Source organism: Aulonocara sp. 'chitande type north' Nkhata Bay, linkage group LG11 (assembly GCF_057382095.1).
Source record: "Aulonocara sp. 'chitande type north' Nkhata Bay isolate Kocher_YH1m ecotype deep benthic linkage group LG11, A_spYH_male_GT1.1, whole genome shotgun sequence".
In the NCBI taxonomy this organism is placed as follows: Eukaryota; Metazoa; Chordata; class Actinopteri; order Cichliformes; family Cichlidae; genus Aulonocara; species Aulonocara sp. 'chitande type north' Nkhata Bay.
In genome coordinates, this window is record NC_141354.1 from 34,100,205 (window position 1) to 34,118,970 (window position 18,766).

At 38.2% G+C, this 18,766-nt stretch overlaps 1 protein-coding gene across 2 annotated transcripts in view; it reads left to right on the forward strand.

Annotated features, from left to right (window-relative positions):
* The window catches only part of dgkb (diacylglycerol kinase, beta), an 80,291-nt gene that overhangs the window by 58,251 nt on the left and 3,274 nt on the right, over positions 1-18,766 (forward strand). For both annotated transcript variants that reach the window (XM_086312276.1, XM_086312277.1), the window contains 4 exons: positions 7,061-7,151; positions 8,442-8,637; positions 14,820-14,940; positions 15,157-15,217. In XM_086312276.1, the coding sequence (XP_086168402.1) occupies positions 7,061-7,151; positions 8,442-8,637; positions 14,820-14,940; positions 15,157-15,217 (469 nt within the window). The remainder of the gene's footprint in view (positions 1-7,060; positions 7,152-8,441; positions 8,638-14,819; positions 14,941-15,156; positions 15,218-18,766) is intronic.

An 18,766-nucleotide genomic window follows, 5' to 3' on the forward strand; every position in this document is an offset into this window, starting at 1 on the left:
TTAACAATGAGAATTTTAAAGACATTGTGTTAGCGAGGCCTGTCTTTGGCACACAATTAATTTGCTTTTGTTTATTAAGTTATTTGGTTTTTTGGATTCCAAGTGAAAATTTACATCTATCTATCTATCTATCTATCTATCTATCTATCTATCTATCTATCTATCTATCTATCTATCTATTAGAGATATTTCTATATCTACATAGACTCAGAAGCGTATGTTAGCAAAAGGACACCTATTGCTTCTGCTTCAACAATTTCATTTAAAATAAGTTTATGTCAGTTTACAATTGTCAGCATTCATTGATAAGTTAAGTACAGGAGTAGAACCACATCATGTGTACAGCTGCAACAACATAGCTTTATTGTTTCATATTCATGTGGCAACTGAAATGGTGAAGCGCGCAGCTCTGCTTGCGTAACTATTTTCTGTGTTAACCAAAGAGATTTAGGATGTCTGGCTTATCATTTCACTCACAGCAATGCAAGATTTTATACATCAGTTTTATCACTTGTTTTTTGTTAAGAAAAACACACACACACCCTTGAATCCATTGCAGTGCAGCAGAATACCTTTTTCAAGCTGCTTGCTACATCTCTGAAGGCAAGAAGCTGCACCATGGGTCATTTCTCAAACTGCCATTCGGAGTTGGAGCACTCCAGGCAGTGTCATGTTAAACAAAACAGTGCATTGATGCAATGCACAAAGAGTTGGTTATGTCAATGTGATATTTATCACCTCTGATCAAGAAGAAATTAGTGTGAAAATAAGGTCGTAGATCATTGTGGGTTAGATTAAGTGTCAGAGGGGGGGCAAAAAAAAAATCAATGACCATGAGCTTCATGTTCAGTGTGGCCAGTCAAAAGTGCATCTAAAGGTGCTGTGGCCTCAGGACAGCAATGCTACACTGAAGCTCATCACCTATGACATCCTTTATTTGTAACCAAGCAGCGGCAGTTTTATAAACATTGTTCAGATTCAGGCTGTTTTGTTGCTTTCTCCTTTTTTTCCCCTTTTTTTTTCCCTTTTAGCTTGTAATGTTTTTCTAAAGCTCTTTTCTTTTTTCCTCTTAGTCACACAGTTTGTGTTTTCCCTCCCTCTTTCAGTTTGGTTTTGTGATTTGTCTGTGCAAATAAACCACACTTCAGTCACTCTGGAAACCTGAGCCACTGTTTTCTTTTGGCCTGCCAGCTGTACGTACTACAGCTGATCTGACATGTACACCGCTAAAGTTATTACTGCAGTGCACTTTGCATTGATACACTGCAGCTACAATCACAACAGAGGTGCTGCAGCTACTCGGAGAACTGCAAACCTGCTGCAGATGTTATTATTGCTGATGTTTGGGGGGGTTTTTCATCCTTAAAATGCAAATTGCTCTCACCAGCAATATAATTTACTTCAAAGATGACTGCAAGGGTTCGACAGCATAACATCAGCCAACATTTAAGTAAATGGGTACTTTATGTTTGCTTTTATTACACTTAACATAATCCTCCTTACAAGCATCGTCTTATTCAAATGGTCTCCCTACTCTGGTCTCTCTATTGAAGATACTCCTCATAGTCAGTCTGTCAGATGAATCCAGCGTTTGGCATCGGGTAGCAGATAACAAATGACAGGACGATGTAGCCAATGAGATTCTCCTAATTATCTAATGACCAGGGACATGAGGTGATTTGTTGCCCCAATGAGCTTGTTAGGTTAAGTGGTGGGCATCGACAGGGCGGTCAGATGTTGTCTCTTGCTGTATCTCTTATTAGTGTGTTTTGCTTAACTGCATTTGACTGTAGTTTTTCGGGGTCACTTGCTATGAAAACCAAGAAATATTTTCCCTTTCATCATACTCATGATACAATACTCTTGGGATGTGATCCGTTATACACACGATATGTTCCAGAATGATCATCTATGGAAAATCCCAGTATTTGTGTAACTGAAGATTAAAAATTACCCCCGAATAGGACTCACGTGGTCTGCTTTCCAGCTATATTATCTTATATAAGTTAATCAACTTTCAGTTACTTTAGGTTATGCAGCAGTACCTTTTGTTATGCTAATGTTATCATTTGTTTTTTCCATCTCCTACTCACCTTATTTACTTTTTTAAACTGCCATAGAAGTCCATATCCATATTTCGTCATAGGCCACAATACCAGAAGGAACATGAGATACTGTTTCCTCAACATTTTGCTCACGACGAAACTGTACAATAATAATGGATTGCATTATTCCACTATTCATTCACTCTTACATTCACACACTGGTGGAGGCAGCTACAGTTGCCCAGGGGCAGACTGACAGAGGCGAGGCTGCCATATCGCGCCATCGGCCCCTCTGGCCATCACCAGTAGGCGGTAGGCTGAAGTGTCTTGCCCAAGGACACAATGACCGAGACTGTCTGAGCAGGGGCTCAAACCGGCAACCTTCCGGTTACAAGACGAACTGCCAACTCTTTGAGCCACGATCGCCCCCCCAATGCATATTTCAGTTTCTGTGCTTTTATACTACTACTAATTTTGCCCCTCCCCCTAAAAAAAAATTATCCATTTTTTTATCTGTCAAAAATGAACCAAAGATATCATGTTTGTTTGTTTCTGCCTGTCTTACTGTGTGGGGTACAAGTTAGCTACAAGTAACTAATAGTTATGATAAGGAGTAGGATACAAAGCACTCTGAAAGCACTTTCTTAACCCTGAAACAATTAACACAATCACAGTGATTCATCAGATTTTACGCTGATCCCTCTGGAGTTAGAAACTTGTTACAACTTCTGTTTCATTACTTAGTAATTGTCCCCAGAAAGCAGATTTTGGTTTCTTGGTGCATCTTCTCATTACGATGTGTTCACATTGAATATTAAACAAAGTTTATTTATTTGGTTAGTTTTAAACTTTGGGTTTTATTCCTTTATGTCACAATATTCATATGCAACACTTCCCTGTGTTACTATATCACAACCAAGCTGGTGAATTTAAATGAGGAGTGATGTGAGGAACAATCCTGTGTTTGACAGCTAAGATGCTGATTGCAAAATGTAACAGTTGTATTTGTTATTCCACTTTGTTTTCTCACCGTTTTCATCATGCCTCCATATGTTCTACATTTGCACATTTTGGAATAAGTGCAAGGTTATATCTCCAGTTAAAAATATACATTTATAGAAAATCTCCAGCTAAGTTTATGGCACTTTGACACAATCTGTGTCTGTTAACTCTCATTTTGTCAGTGAATGCAGTTGTTGTCTTCAAAACTCTTAATTTGCATTACTTCTAAATATGCCTAAATATGCCTTCAGCTACATCTGTCTCTCGCTCTGGTTTTGCTGTGTTTTATATATATATATATATATATATATATATATATATATATATTAGGGGTGCAACGATACACAAAATTCACGGTTCGGTTCGGTTCGATACTTTGGTGTCACGGTTCGATATTTTTTCGATACAAAAAAAATGTTCATGCCTTTTTAATTTGTCATTTATTAAAATTATAAATATATATTTTAACTCAAAAGTACAGTTTTTAAATTTAACCCTAACCCTTGTGCGCGTTTTTTATTTTGACAGCGAATGCGCACCTGCGGACCACTTATGTGCAGCCCTGGTTATTTAGCTCATCATGTTGCAGCCACAGAAATTCTTTTGTCCATGAAACCATAAAGCTGCACTTTCTTTTTGCCTTATAGTCTCATTTGTCATAACTTCTCCGTTTTGTGGTAAGCTTTTCTTTGGCTGTCACTTCTTCACCCCGACCTGTCTTATTTGGCTCAGCAGAACTAAAATATATATACTGCTGCTTTTACACACGGACTCACATAAGCTCAGCGATTCTCTGCGCGATCAACCTCTCACATGTTTAAGCTTGCTGCGGGAGATTTCACTTGTCATGTTTGCATAGTAAGCTAACGATTAATAAGACGATGTCAGAGGAATTGGTGCACAAATTATCATCACTCACAGATCAGTGCTGTCGCTCTGCAAAAAAAACAAGCGCAAATTCAAACGCGATTTCAATATGTCACATATTGACAGTGGCTCACCGATGCCAATGACATAATTACCCAGCTACATTTCTGAAAGAATGCAAAAGCATTGACATATATTTTTCCTTCCTACAATAGCCCGATGGACAGGGTAGCCCGTCTGAAAAAAATCGCTAGCCCCAGGACGTCGGGCTAGCGATTTTGCAAGCCCTGTATCTGATTGAGGAATTACTCATCTTTGGAAAAGAGAGTTTATTACAGAGAAATGTCTCTTTCCAAAATAAAAGCTATACTATCCGCTTCTTCTGGGCTATATTCTCAGCAGCATAAGGAGAATCATGTGCTAACAGCTGTCTAAATGACTCGGCTAAAGTTAGTAGCATGCTTGTTGTTTTTGTCTTTGCACTAGGATGATGTCGGCGTAAATGTGCAGTCATATTCGTTGTGTTCCCACTAGTGCTTTCAGGTTAATCTCGTTGAAATGACCTTAACGCCACAACACGGCAAATCTCCGTTAACGAGCTACCGCCGATCGCCCCGTGCATGGGGCTAGACGGCCAACACGTTAACGAGCTAACTGCGCTAACACACTAGTTCCCACCCATGTAATTAAGCATTGCGTGGCACATCCAACATACTGTTTTACTTTAGTCCATGACTCGCTTACCTTCAGGGTCATACGTCACATGAAAACCAAAATAATTCCAAACGCCAGATCTGAATGAGAGTGGGGGAGGTCCATCTTGCAAGGAGAGCTTAACTTCTGTCTCGCTAGCTTGCCCTGCGCTCTTCCTTCTGACTATGCTGTCTGTGTTGAGCGCTCAGTGGATCTGCGCTCGACAGTGCAGCCTAGGCGGAGTAGTCGAACGCAGATTCACTGAGCGCTCAACACAGACAGCATCGTCAGAAGGAAAGTTGATAAAATAAATTACAAATGTTGTATTGTTCGATACATATGCGTACCGAACCGAAAGCACTGTATCGAACGGTTCAATATCGATACGAATATCGTTGCACCCCTAATATATATATATATATATATATACATATATATATATATATACACAGCAAAACCAGTTTCAGTACAACAGCAGTAAGAATGGAAGGTCCAAAACATTGCATGTAGTGTATCTGGGTCCATTCTCTGCATTAACCACAAGATTTGATTACGCTTTTCAGAGTAGCCACCTTCATTTGTTTATTTGCAAATTTGCACAGATTTTGTTTATGTGTTCTCCTGGGCTTTCCCTCTCGTCTGGCCAGTTTACAGACTCATGATGACAATGGTGGTGTGGTGGTGGTGGAGGAGACGTAGGAATGTGTTATGTAAATTCTCCCAGCATGGCCCTGGTCGTCCTTATACCTCTTACCACCTTCCTCTGCTTTCTTCCCTCTGCTATTGACCATGTTGCACATTATAAATCAAGTGTACCTTGCTAGTACTCTAATGAAAGCTCATTTATAAAGTGGCTAAATGGTCCTGACAAAAGTCCTAATGAGGAAATCAATAATTCAGTGATTGTTGCTGTGCTTATACTAATACGTTCCTCTTGTAGTGCTTTGATCCCAGCTAGGAGAGTAACATTTGTTACTGTATTCAGTTCTGCTTGTCAGCATTGTTGTAGTTTTTTTTCCTCCCGTGAATCTTTGAGATAAACGATGTCCCGTTAGAAACATCAAAAGCTGTCTCACATGTTCTTCAATATCCAATAAACTTCTTTTTGATGAGGAAAGAGTGAAGAAATGTAAAAAATATTTTCTCTTGAATTGTTAATATGAAACATTACTCTGGTATTTGCTCGGCACAAATCACTGTGATTAATGAGAGGTTTGATGTTTTTATTGAATTGCTTGCAATGACCATTTTTTCTCCACCATCCCACCATCTACTGCACTGAAGTACTTTTCACTGAAGTCGCCAGCAGGAGGTTTGGTTATTTGCCAAAAAAAAAGAGAAAGTTGAGAAGAAACATGTTGAGTAATTTACCTCATAGCATGGTGAAAAAAGTTAGTGTTGACTTATTGTAAAGCAGTAAACAGAGCTGAATGTAAAAAATCTATGACCTAATTCACTGTATTTGTTTCACAGTGTCATAACCTGTTAAGCAGTTATTTTTATTAGTATCACACTCACATTAGCAGTGCAGTGTTTTACAAGTTTTCCATGACTGTCTTAAAATAACCGCTTCTTTTACTCCATCCACATTGCCCCATAAATACAGTCATTGTGAAGCTGCTGACCTGATCTAACAAGTTTGGCTTAAAGAAAATAAGTTCAAAGATCCAGCCTCCTCTAATTGCATGAAACCGAGCTAGTGATCAGTAATAGTTCTTTCAAGTCTTGTTTAAAGCAAAGTTGATGAATTCTTCTTGTTCAGGGGTTTAAATTATTAAAGAAATAAAATAAATAATGCAGTATTCAAATTATCCTTGACATGCAGTTTTACTTTCACCTGTTTTACACAAAGATGCACATATTAATGTTACTTTATTAATGAAAATCAAATTACAATTACAGTTTTATTTTATTTTTGTACCTGAGAGAAAATACAATACAGTATAGCAGTGTTTGGACAGATGGTGACTCACCCCTGCAAGGTCATTGATCATCAGCCTTAGGGACTGGAGTGTACACTGTAGGAAGCCTGTGGAGCAGCACCCTAGTCCTCTGTTAATTGCCAGGGCAGGTAGATTACCCTCTTATGCCCCTCCCTGCTCCTTAATGTTGGGCACAGCCACCCGAAGTGCTCCCTCAGATGCCTCCTTAACTAGCTTTGAATTCAGTGATTAATGAAACACATTATACTTCTTTTGGATTAATGGCTGTGTGGTTTTAGCAAGCTGTAAATGGTAAAAGTACATTTCCTGTGTAGATTAAAAGATTCTTTTTCAAACACGATTCAAGCACAAACCCACCTTTATGGAGTGGTCTTCTATTTTTTTATATAATCCAGTATAGGAGACTAAAGACAGAGAGCACAAGCTTCAGATTTTGATGTGGGGAAAACACTTCCATGTTTCCTTTTTTCTCGGTCCCTTTGCAGTTCCTGTTGTTTTGTTTTTTTTCAGAACAAAGAATAAGCTGTGGTACTTTGAGTTCGGCACGTCGGAGACCTTTTCGGCCACATGTAAGAAGCTCCACGACTTTCTGGAGGTTGAGGTAACTCAAACCATGTATTTTGTTTTTGGAGACTTTTCCAAGAAAAGAAACAAAAGCAAAAGCATATATTTTGAAATTTGTTGCTTTGTAACTTATTCTTCTTTATCTCAGCTCTTAGATACGAAGCAATCATATATTCTTTATTATTAAGGGTATTTCACTAGCAGTCAGGTAAGAATATTGATGTCATTTAAGATATTCTCGTCTTCTGCTGCTCCATAAATAGCACTAATGTATACTAGTTTCAGATTCACCCAGACAAAGTGTGGATGTGTGAAGGCTATCTGTGCACCTCCCCACCCACTTCTCACATAACCTTAGTGTAACACACAGGTAATTAGCCCTACACGACCCTGCTGTGTGTGATATTGAGTGATAATGAAGATGGTGTCTATACAATTCATCTTCCCTCTTCTCAGAGCTATCCACACAGTGCAGAGGTCTTCATTAATTAGGGCTGAGTAGTGCTTACATTACTGAAGAAGGACAGGTAGGGAGATGATGAGACATCCCTGAGTCATAAAATGCACCATTTAGAGTAATATATAATACAATATTTCTGGGTTAACACAGAATAACTATAAGGACACTTGCCCCTTCATGCTGGGCTCTTTTAAACATAATTAAAATGAGTGCAGGATGGGTCAAGCAGTTAGTACAAAGTGTACTTGTGTTTTAAAGTTAAAACAACCAGCTGCTCTGGTTCTCTCCCATCTTTCTAAAATTCTGATTCCTAGATCTCTACTTAATAAGATTAAGCATATATTAGCTATGTGCCTAAATTAAACCAAATAGTGGAGAGTAAGCAGAAACTAAAACTTGTCTTACCTTAAGAACACTTTAGAAATAAAGATTTGATTTTAGGTTATAAGAGTAATATTTGAACATCTGGGTTGTAATTGAGCTTATTTCAACTCTATTTTTCTAATAAAGTAGTTTTTATACTTTGCTGAACAGTAACTGAAAACAGAACTACACAAAGTGGACTTCCAGTTCATGGATTGAAAAATTTATATCTTACCTTCTCTTTCAAAGATGACCTCCCTGTGCTTACTAATATTTTTAAGAGCCGTGTCACGTTATGGCACAACAGCAGCATTGACACTCTGGGGTGAGAAATGGTTAAGGTTCGTCTTACTTAGACAAAGCAATATATTCTGGTTTAGACACTGGGGAAAAACACTGTTTAGGGTTCATCATCTTATAGATTATTTCAGTATCAAACTGTAGTACAAAGCTTGTGATGAAACGGATTGTATCTGTCCTTCTCTTTCTGTGTTCTTTTAAAAGTGTGATGGTGTTACTCTGGACCTTAGCAGTATTTCCTTGGAAGGCATTGCCATTCTCAACATTCCCAGCATGCATGGTGGCTCCAACCTTTGGGGTGAAAGCAAGAAGAGGAGGGGCTACCGCAAGGGAGGAAAGAAGGGTCAAGACAAAAGGACACCTGTGCTCGACCCCAAAGAACTCATGTTTGCGGTTCAAGGTAGCTCTGACACCCGAGTTTTACGGTTGTTTACATAAATGCTGAAATCATTGTGGTTAGAAAGCTTAATTACATTACAAATCTAAACTCACAGAGAAAATGTGTTATTGCTAAATAAAATGCTTCAATAACCCGTGTTATACTTGGCTATGTGGCTACAAAGCCACATTTAGCAACATAGCTTGAAGGAGCATGTTGTAGCCTATTGATTTTTTGGTAAGTGGCCACTTTGGTGTAGTATATATTCCGGCTCTAAAGTTCAGGCTCTAGCTGCTGGGCTGGGGTCTGCACACACTCAGCTTTAGCATCACTCTGGGGGTTTTCATAATCTTTGTGTTAGCATGTTTTCTGTGCACATGCTTCCAGAGTGCCAACGTAGTGTTAACAGAATAATGTGGCTGTGTCTGTCTGTGAAGCATTTCGTATTTGCATTCGTCCTTTCATTCAGTCAAAATAAAAGTAAGGTTCATATCCCTATTCCTCAAAGCTGTAGACCACTCCAGCATTTTCCTCCTCCTGCACACAAACTTAAATCAGCTGACAGTTTTGGAGGGTTTTTGTTGTCAACCTTGTGTCCAGATATATGAAGAAGATGTATGAAGTAACACGAGTAACAAAATAACTGACTGAAAAATGTAATGTGATTACTATAACACACTATTTGGGAGTGGTTACGCCCACTATTTTTTCAATAGCTGAACATTTCTGGCTAAATCTGTCGGCATGTTGTAACGTAATTGGTGAGTCATCAACAGCAGTCAAACCTCTGCATGCTACATACCATGGTTGGTTTGCTCTGTTAAACAATAATAGTGCAAGTTAAACAGCTTTGACAGTGTAGGAGGTTCTTCTCCCTGAAGCCCACATCAGACACTAACAGTCTGTGTCCTTGCTCCTATCAGACAGATCAAAGACTAAACTTTGGGCCAAACTTTTCCTGAGCACATTAATATTTCACTGATGACAAGGTGAATCACAGCCAGCAGGTTTTGTTTGCAAAGAAGAGGTACAATCATGTCACAGTTTGGAACTGTCACTTGTGTATTAATGGTCTGTGTGGGCACCAGTGGACAGGCTCTGTTAATAGGAGCTGACTGAGTGGGGTGTTGGGCATACCCCTGAATCCATTTACGTCAAAAGGAAGCCCATCAATGGGAATATATGAATGAACGAAACACAATGAGTCAGCTGCTCTGTGGAAACTGGTGAAATTGTGTGAGCCGCTTTAGGGAGTTAATAGCAAAGGGTAGAAAATATCCAGAAAGCAGAATATTCTAGTACTGCAGTGAAAAATTACAGACAATATAATTTTTCCTTCAAATACATAGTAAGAACTATATATATGTGGCTTAATATATCATCACTGCACAAGTGTTTTCAGTTATTGTAGTCCTGTTGAAAGGGGATACAATTTAGTTTTACTTTTTGTTAAGCTTTCATATCAATATGCCCCAATTTTATCCATGTTTACAACATAGCTTGAATGACAGCTAATCTGTTCTTTATTGAAATAATTTTATTACTAATAATTGCTGTTGAGTCTTTCTAAATTCTTTTGTAGACTCACAGCCGTGAATTCTGGATTTACTTGGCTTTTGTATTTTATTTCTATCATGTCTAACTGTGCCTGTTCAGGTGATGCACAGTATGTTTTTTAGGTTTCCTGCTGAGATGGTGTGTTTGTACCTGGGGATGAAGTGGATGTTACAATCAGTGTCTGGCTTTGAGACATGACGAGCCAGCAAAGATCTCCAGACATGGCTGCCAGTGATCCCTTATGAGACTTCACTGGCCATAGCACAATTTCTGGAAAATAAAAAGCCCTCTGTGAAGCACACTATGGAGCATTCATTCCTTTTAGTTGTGATTCAATTTTCTGTTTCCTTTGGTGCTGTTTTGCCTTTAAAGATGGTTAAAGGTGGCACATTTTAAATTGGACTCTTTTTCACAGTCACAGCATTTATTGTGCAAAATGAATCTGTTTTATGTTGTTTAAAAAACTGAGAAAACAAGTGAGAGACAGTGAGGAAGTAGACAAGGAAAGACAACTCAGTCCGACAATAAATAACCCATAAAAAAGTCATTCTCCAGTACATTAACATCGCCTTTTTGATGCTTCGAGCTGAGCATTTCCGTCAGTAGGCTTGCCCTGTAACATACTCTGCTGTGTCATCTTGGATATCAAACATGACCATCATTTAGAAAAGAAATGCAGTGTTGTATTTAATAAGACTTCTAATTTGCAACCAGGACCGTAAGATTATCATGGACATGTTCACCGATGGCAGTTTTCTCACTGACTTCCATACAACCAGACTTCTTTTTTTGGACGACCCCCTGCTGACAGTTAGAAAAATCGAGGTTTAAGGATTTCAGTAGACTTCAGGTTAAACCAATGCAAAATCATAATAAAAAGGAACCATGTGGCACATGTGCACTGTGAGGGACACATTTGATCAATGCAAAGCCCAGCTTTGCTATGATGAACACTCCATTTATCCCTGAAAAAAAATCAATCACTTCTGTGTTTGTATTTAAAAAAAAAAATAGAGGCCACAGTCTAAACCTGGAAAGGCACTTAGTGTGAGTGGGGAGTATTTCCCTTTGTTTATGTGTGTCCATACCCATTTGAGCCTGTGTATTGATGCGGGTGGGTGTGTTTGTGTTGTCCACCTGTACTGTATATCTTAGAATAGATGCCCTTGTGGAAGGTGCCCTCAAGGTGAGCAGCCAAACTTGTTAGATCAAGAGAACAGCGTATTTAGAGGTAAACACACAGGAGTGCATTAGCCCAGAGGGGCAGAGGGTGACGCACATGACTGTTGGCAGAGATCATTTTTTGTCAAGTTGTATGTGTAGTTGCATCTGTGTGTGGATGGGTGGGCTGGTGGGTGGCTAGGGGATGAAAAAAAAAAAACCCTGACCTTTCGGGAGCTGTTAAATCGTCCCGCTGGTGACGCCAGGAGACAAGCCCCTCAGGTGGAAGGGAATGGCTGCAGAGTGAATTATTTAGAATAGGGGCTTCATGTGTGGGTGGAGGGGTTGATGCTTGGGACTGATCCCCCGTGACAAGCCCCATGAAGCTTTCATTGGAGGATCGGCCTCCACATGCCCTCCCTCCTTGTTCCGCCATTCCTCTTTAGTTTTACTTTCAGCAGATCGGCTGCTGGTCCTGCTCTGCTCCGTCACTGTCTGTCTTTTATTCCTCTGCTCTCACCCTGTCGCTCCACATGTGTCAGTGCAGCCACTGGCCTGGACAGGTAGTTGTGTGACAGTGACAAGGACGTTGTTTCTATTCTCTCTCTCTGATGGGAAGATGTGGCTAAGATTAAAGTCGCAGTGTGCTGCTTTTTCATGTCCCATACGGACACTGGTTCATATCATTGTTTCATTCACTATCACTTGTAGTGTTTATCAATTTGAAATCCTGATTTCTTGACCTACGTAAGGGACATTGATTCGAGATTAGATAAATAAGATGATTTGGTTTATATTTGGCCATAGACTGCTTATCATGACTTTTTATAAATTGGCCTTTCTAATCGGTTAGGTGATTCAGTTTTTCTCCCAGTTTATCTCTGAGAACATGTTGGTTTTTTACTATATTTAGGCGAGTGTGCTTTGTATTGTAGATCCAGGTGAATCATTTGAACTTCCCGTAAATGGAATAATTGATGGTGATTCAAGAAAAGAAAAATGGAAATTCACAAAAAAAACCCCACTCGAGATAAAATATGATTTCAGTCCATTAAGACCCTTATTGAAGTCGTGTGTCCTCATTTCTTAGAAAGAGATGAAAATATGTCTAATTTTAAGTTTTGCCTGAAGGCCATTTCTCCTCCAAGACTAGTGCTTTTGTACTATTTTGCCATATTTCATGACATTTCATGGAGAGGTGGAACATGGACAGATTAGAAAAGATTCTGATCAGAATCAATTTCCTTACAATTCTGAGACAGAGGATAGCTTCTGTAATTTTTTTTTATCATTTTGAAAACTATTTTTTTCAACTCTTAATTTGAAAGAACAATTTTTACCTGAAGGTTCATTTCAGGCTTTTGTAAAAATGAGACCGAATGCTCCTATCAGGAAATACAATACAATTTAATTTGTAAGGGTACGGGTGTGTTGAGTTTTAAACAGTTTCATTATTCTGTTTAGTTGTGCCAATGGACATATTTTAATTTCTTTGGACTGTAGATCCAGGCAAGGTATCAGCATCAATGCAAATAAGTGTACACTGCAAGGCACTGGAGTGTAAGAAAGTCGGTAAACTCATTTTCAGAAAAGAAAATAAACTTAAGTTACAGTATGTCAAGTTGTATATTGCGGGTGAACAATATACAACTTGATACATAACTAACATTAATGATTTGTCACAACCTTAATATACTGCATCAGCATCTTTACTTTTAAATTAAATATACTTGATATACTCTGGTGTAGCTGACTTTAGAGTAAATAAACTTAGAAAATGTAATTTTGGAAACTTATTTGGACCTTTAAATAAAAGTACTTATATGGGAGACAGATGTTGTACAACATCAGAAATGTAGCTCAGCTCTAACCACACTACTCTTCTAGAGTACCGTGCAAAAGATTTGAGCCACATCGCATTTCTTTACATTTTACTAGGACACGCCCTCGGCTGTGTTTTACAGATGGCTGTAGACATTCACTATTGTACCTCTCATCTTACCTCCTCCATACATTTGGATTCATCTCATTTCTAATGGGGAGTCAGTGAAGAGCAGATAGATAAACTGAAGGCCTATATCAGGTCTTTATTGGCTTTCAGATGCTGTTCACCTGTAGATAGTTGGAGTGCTACTTCTCCTTTTGTCCTCTATTTTACACACAAGAAGGCCTGAAAGCTCTAAAAACAAAACAAATTATAAAGAAATGAGTGATATACAGGACTGTATGTCACTGCAGCAACACGATTTACAAGAATTCACAAAATAATAGGCTCGTTTTTTTCATCAGGGTTGGTCTTTAATTCTTTGAGACATCGTAAAAGTTGTAACTAAAAGCAAATTTGTGTCTGTGAGTGTGTTTTAGTGTGTGTGTGTGTGTGTGTGTGTTGGCTGCACAGGGTCCTCCTGCCCTTCTTAAACCAGCACAGCTACAGCCTTTGCATTCTTTCCCAAGCTAAGAGCTCTAGAGTATAATAGATCTTTGTAGCTCGGGGCAAACAGGAATCCCTATCGCTTTGGTGATGCTGTCCATCATATATGTCACCATGGGCCTGCATGAGCCGTTCACATCAACGTGAGAAGTCACGTGACGGGGGGAGCAACTTTAAAGCTCAGTGTCAGGGAGGTCAACCTGCTTTGGATTGTATGTGTACACACTCTTCCACTCCGACCCTGGAAAGTGCTGCACTCAAAGTCCAGCGTTGAGATAGGGGCAGACGCATGTCCATCACCATGGTGACAGCTGGACACCATAGCTCGGCGGCGGCAACAACATCTCACCGCAACAGCAACATTGCCCACGACACTCCTTCAGGAAACCAACACGACTCACGTACACACGGCATTGCGGGGCTAACACGCTCACACACACCGAGTGCCTAAAAATGGGTCTTAGTTTCAATTAGTGTCTGTATACTACCAACAGCGAGGCAGCAGCTTCTTAATTTGTGGAGGGATGAGTTGATGGAGAGTCGGAGGCAGAGCGGGCCTCCGAAACAGATGGGCCCTGCGTGACACTGGGCTTCCAGCAGGGGCAAAATCAATGCTCATAACTGAAAAACAGAAGAGAAATTAATAATTATATTATCACAAGATTGCTTTGCATTGCCGGTGCAATCTAATTAATAGCTGTTTTGTTTGTAGCTTGTTGCCTTTTTTCTATCTTTTTTTTTAAACAGTGAATATTAAATATTTCAGCAACAGAAGGCAAACTCTGAAGTGAGGAACATCACATGTCATGTTCTTTTATTCTTCCTCACCTCCTTCTCACTTTCCTCTTCCCCTCCTCGCTTTTGTACTTTGTTTCATGTGTCTTCTCACTCCTAGTACGAGTTTTTTGCATTGTTTACCTCTCATGTGAATGGTAGCTACATTCAAAAGCAGCAGTGATACTATAACATAATGAGGACAAAACTTGGCTGGACTTTGCATGGTTAAAAAAGTGTTTTTTCTTTGCTTTGTTGCTTTTGTTTGCTTTTGTCTCAGACCTGTCTGACCAGCTCTTGGAGGTTGTGGGACTCGAAGGAGCCATGGAGATGGGTCAGATCTACACTGGCCTGAAGAGCGCTGGACGACGCTTGGCACAGTGCTCCTCTGTGACTATCAGGTCAGTCTTTAACAATGTTTTGTGCCTGTTTCTTCCAATTATTATATTGTTTTTAGTTTATTATGGTAGCAAATGCTATGGCATATAAGAAAAAGCATAAAAATGCTACGAGTATAAATTAAGGTGATGATTTTTAAGCATCCTGGTGCAGAATGCTTTTATTTGGTTTTATTGTGAAGATTTGTTACAGCATGTTTTCTCGTTCTTCACTTACAGAACCAGTAAATCCCTTCCAATGCAGATTGATGGTGAACCTTGGATGCAGACTCCGTGCACTGTAAGTTGAACTGCATTTCCACAAATGGTTCATCCAAACTAAAGACAGTTATATGCCAATATAAAGTAAATTGTAAGGGCAGTGAAAGAAGAATCGAGCAAAGTATTTTGTAATCTCCATTTACAAAAAAAAGATTTGCAAATGAAAAAATATTAATACGTTTTACATATGGAATCTGCAGTCTGACAGTCATATTGATGCTTGAGAATTTTTCCAACATGTGGCAATGAGCATCCATGACTCATTCTGTAAATTCAAGTTTTCAAAAAGTTCTTTGTTTGTTTTTTATTCTGAGCTTAAAGAGTAACATCAGACTGTTTGAGGAACCTCTGAGGAAACACATAGTTACTGTTGTGTGGGAGATCTTGAGTTCTACTATGAAAATGCCCCACACGGGCATCATGAAGATAAAAAACAAAAGTGAAAAGTTAAATGCTTGTTAGGTGAAAGACAATGGTTTTGAAACCACATCAGCTATTTAACTGTATGCTAACAAAGCCTGCTCTATTGCAACTGCATTATAAAACCAAAACAGAAAACTTATCCCTTGTCTATGCATCTGCATATTCATAAGAAGGTATTGGTTTATAGACATTATGGTCTAAGATGTTAAGATGTCCAGGAGTCATTAATGCGACCCACCTTAGTGACTGATTAAATCTTCTTTCAATGACTTCTCCCATATGGAAAAGAAATAGTAAAAACTTATATGATTTACTCCTGAAAGTGGCCACTTTCTCATTACTTTCATATATTGTTTTAGTAAGTATCCAACACATACAAGTTTTATTATAGAATTTTTCAAGGGATCTTATATCTGTTTTCACTCTTGTATGCTTTTCATACAAGTTTCACACAAGACAGATACAAACTTTAAAAGATTTATATATATCTTATATATAGCTTTCTGACAAACAAACCAAAAGCTGATACATGTTTAAAAAAAATATCAAATATATATGCTTTAATATTAAGATTAATATAACAGTTCAGCTGTTGCTGCTTTATATTCTAGTGCATTAATTTATGATAACAAATTCTTAATGATTCAAGTCTTATTTCTTCTAATTTGCTCATCGTCTAGATCGCAAACGTGTACCTCGATAAGTGTTTTCTCTCTGTCCAAGTTGCTCGTTTTTCAAAAGGAAACTCCTGAGTTTGCGTTGATTACGGTTGTGTTTAGCTTTAATTAGAACACCACTGCAGATGAAGTGCTGCCGAGATTTACATATGGATCGCCCAGCCATGACAAAACAAGTGGCCTGCAAGTGCTCTTGTATCTGCTGGCACAACTACACAGAGCAAAGTTGGGCTCTGACGATACATAATTGTGCTGCAATGATTTCCAAGGAAAGTTTTTCATTCTGTATGTCTGAACTGCATCTGAATCACTTAACGCGTTAAATGCCTACAAAAACATCACACTTCAAATTGGATGTTGTTCCACTAATTATTAACAACAGCAGCTATGCAAATGCATATCAGTCTCTGCATGCATACCATGTTTAACACCATAACCATTTAAGATTTTAAGCTAAATGCAGCATGTGTCACTCTGATGAGTAGATCTAAAATAACTGGCACCATATTTCCAAATTTGATTCTGGTACAATGCACCTTCATTAGGGTCTAAGTAAAATCCCCCCTCGGTTTTCTTAATTTGGATGATTAATTGTGACCTGATAGCTCATTACATCCATGCTTCATTTGAGCAAATTATTTTATTTTCTGTCTAAAAGCCATATTGTTCCATGGGCCCTTGAACCACATAAATACTTAATCCTGCATTTTAAAGAAACAGAGCTTGATTACCATCCAAATTTATTTCAGGTATCACTTTAGATCTTTTTTTTCTTTTTTGGCCACTGTCTTGTCTGTAAAGACTAGCATGTTTATGGCAAAGTACTTGATAAACATTAACTTCAATCATGTTTAATGATGGCAGAAAGCCCACAAAAGCTAAGTAATTGCTCCAGCGTCAGAGTGCAAGCACAATAAATGGCATCTTTCCTTTGAAGTGAATGTGGTCCTTTGAATGCAGATGGTAGCATTTCCCCTCCCCATTACTGCGTTTAGACTCTTAGTGCAACTCTATAATGATGTGCTTAATATGACAACCCTTGATGGTTGATATTTGGGGTTCCATCGATCTACAGTTGCAACTCCTAAAAGAAATTGCATCATTGCAGGCAAACAGGATATTGTCAGATAATATAAAATTCAGTCTTTACAGTAATCCACAATAATATGTTATCGGAGTCACTAACCCCAGGGATTCTCAAAGTTTGTTGTAGTCAGGACGTTCAAATATGCATTCATAAGCCACTTGACAAGAACCCATTTGGATGCAACATCCATATGGAGGATTTTTTTTTTAATTGTTAATGCATTGCTGAATTTGCTTCTGTGGGGATAAAGTGCTGGGTATAATGAACAGTGGATAGAGACCTTATTATTTCATGGGGATAACCTTCTGAGATTTAAAAGAAAGGTAAACATAATTCAAAAAAGTCATTTGTTGATTATGGAGGCACTTTCATTTTATAGGTAAAAGTCTTCTGTAAATGAGCTGTGAAAACTAAATAATAGTTTAAATACCATTGTTTTTGTTGTGTTTGTGTTTATTGTTGTTGATTGTGGCATCACATCAATATATATATGAAGTATAGCTGCTGTAAAATTATCGAATTATGTTTATCTGAAAACAAGAAATGTCGTACAAAAAAACCCCAAAAAACAGACCAAACAAAAAAAACATAGTTTCACAGTATCAGGAGCTGTTTCAAAAACATGTGTGACATGGATTGTGCACTAAAACAATTAAATACAATAATAACAAAAATAATTAATACAGAAAGAAAATTCAAATTTTCAAATTTCAAATTTTTCAAATTCAAATTTTTCAAATTCAAATTTCAAATTTGTGCTTAAATCAAAAGATAAGTAGACTATATTATGTGTTAAGTGTTATGTGTCAGTATTTTAGCTTACAGTCACGTCTGGCATATATATTTCAGTGGTTTAAATCTAAATCAGGGGTGTCAAACATGAGGCACGTGGGCCAGAATCGGCCCATCAAAGACTTCAGTCTGGTCCGCTGGATGACTTTGGAAAAAGTCAAGGAGAACAGAAATTTTGTACTTTAATTGTTTTTTCATAGGTTTACAAAGGAGTCTAAACCTTTTCAGACTGACTGATCCTAAAGAGTTTCTTTTTCATCTGTTTTGTGTTTTATCTTTAGCCAACTGCACTTATATTATACGCAGGTTCTATTTAAGTCATTTCTTGATTCAGAATATCATAGGGCCTGGGTGTGGTTAGTATTTTTTTGGTTAATAAATGAAGTCATCATTTTACAAACACAGTTTTGTGTTTACTTGGGTTGATTTTGTCAAATGTTAAAATTAGTTTGATAGTGTGAGCGATGCAATTATGACACATATGCAAAAAACTAAGAAATAAGGAAGGGAACAAATACTTTTTCACAGCACTGTACATAGCAGGCGTGCTGGAGTAAACAAATAATAAGAGTGGGTGAATATGGCTTAC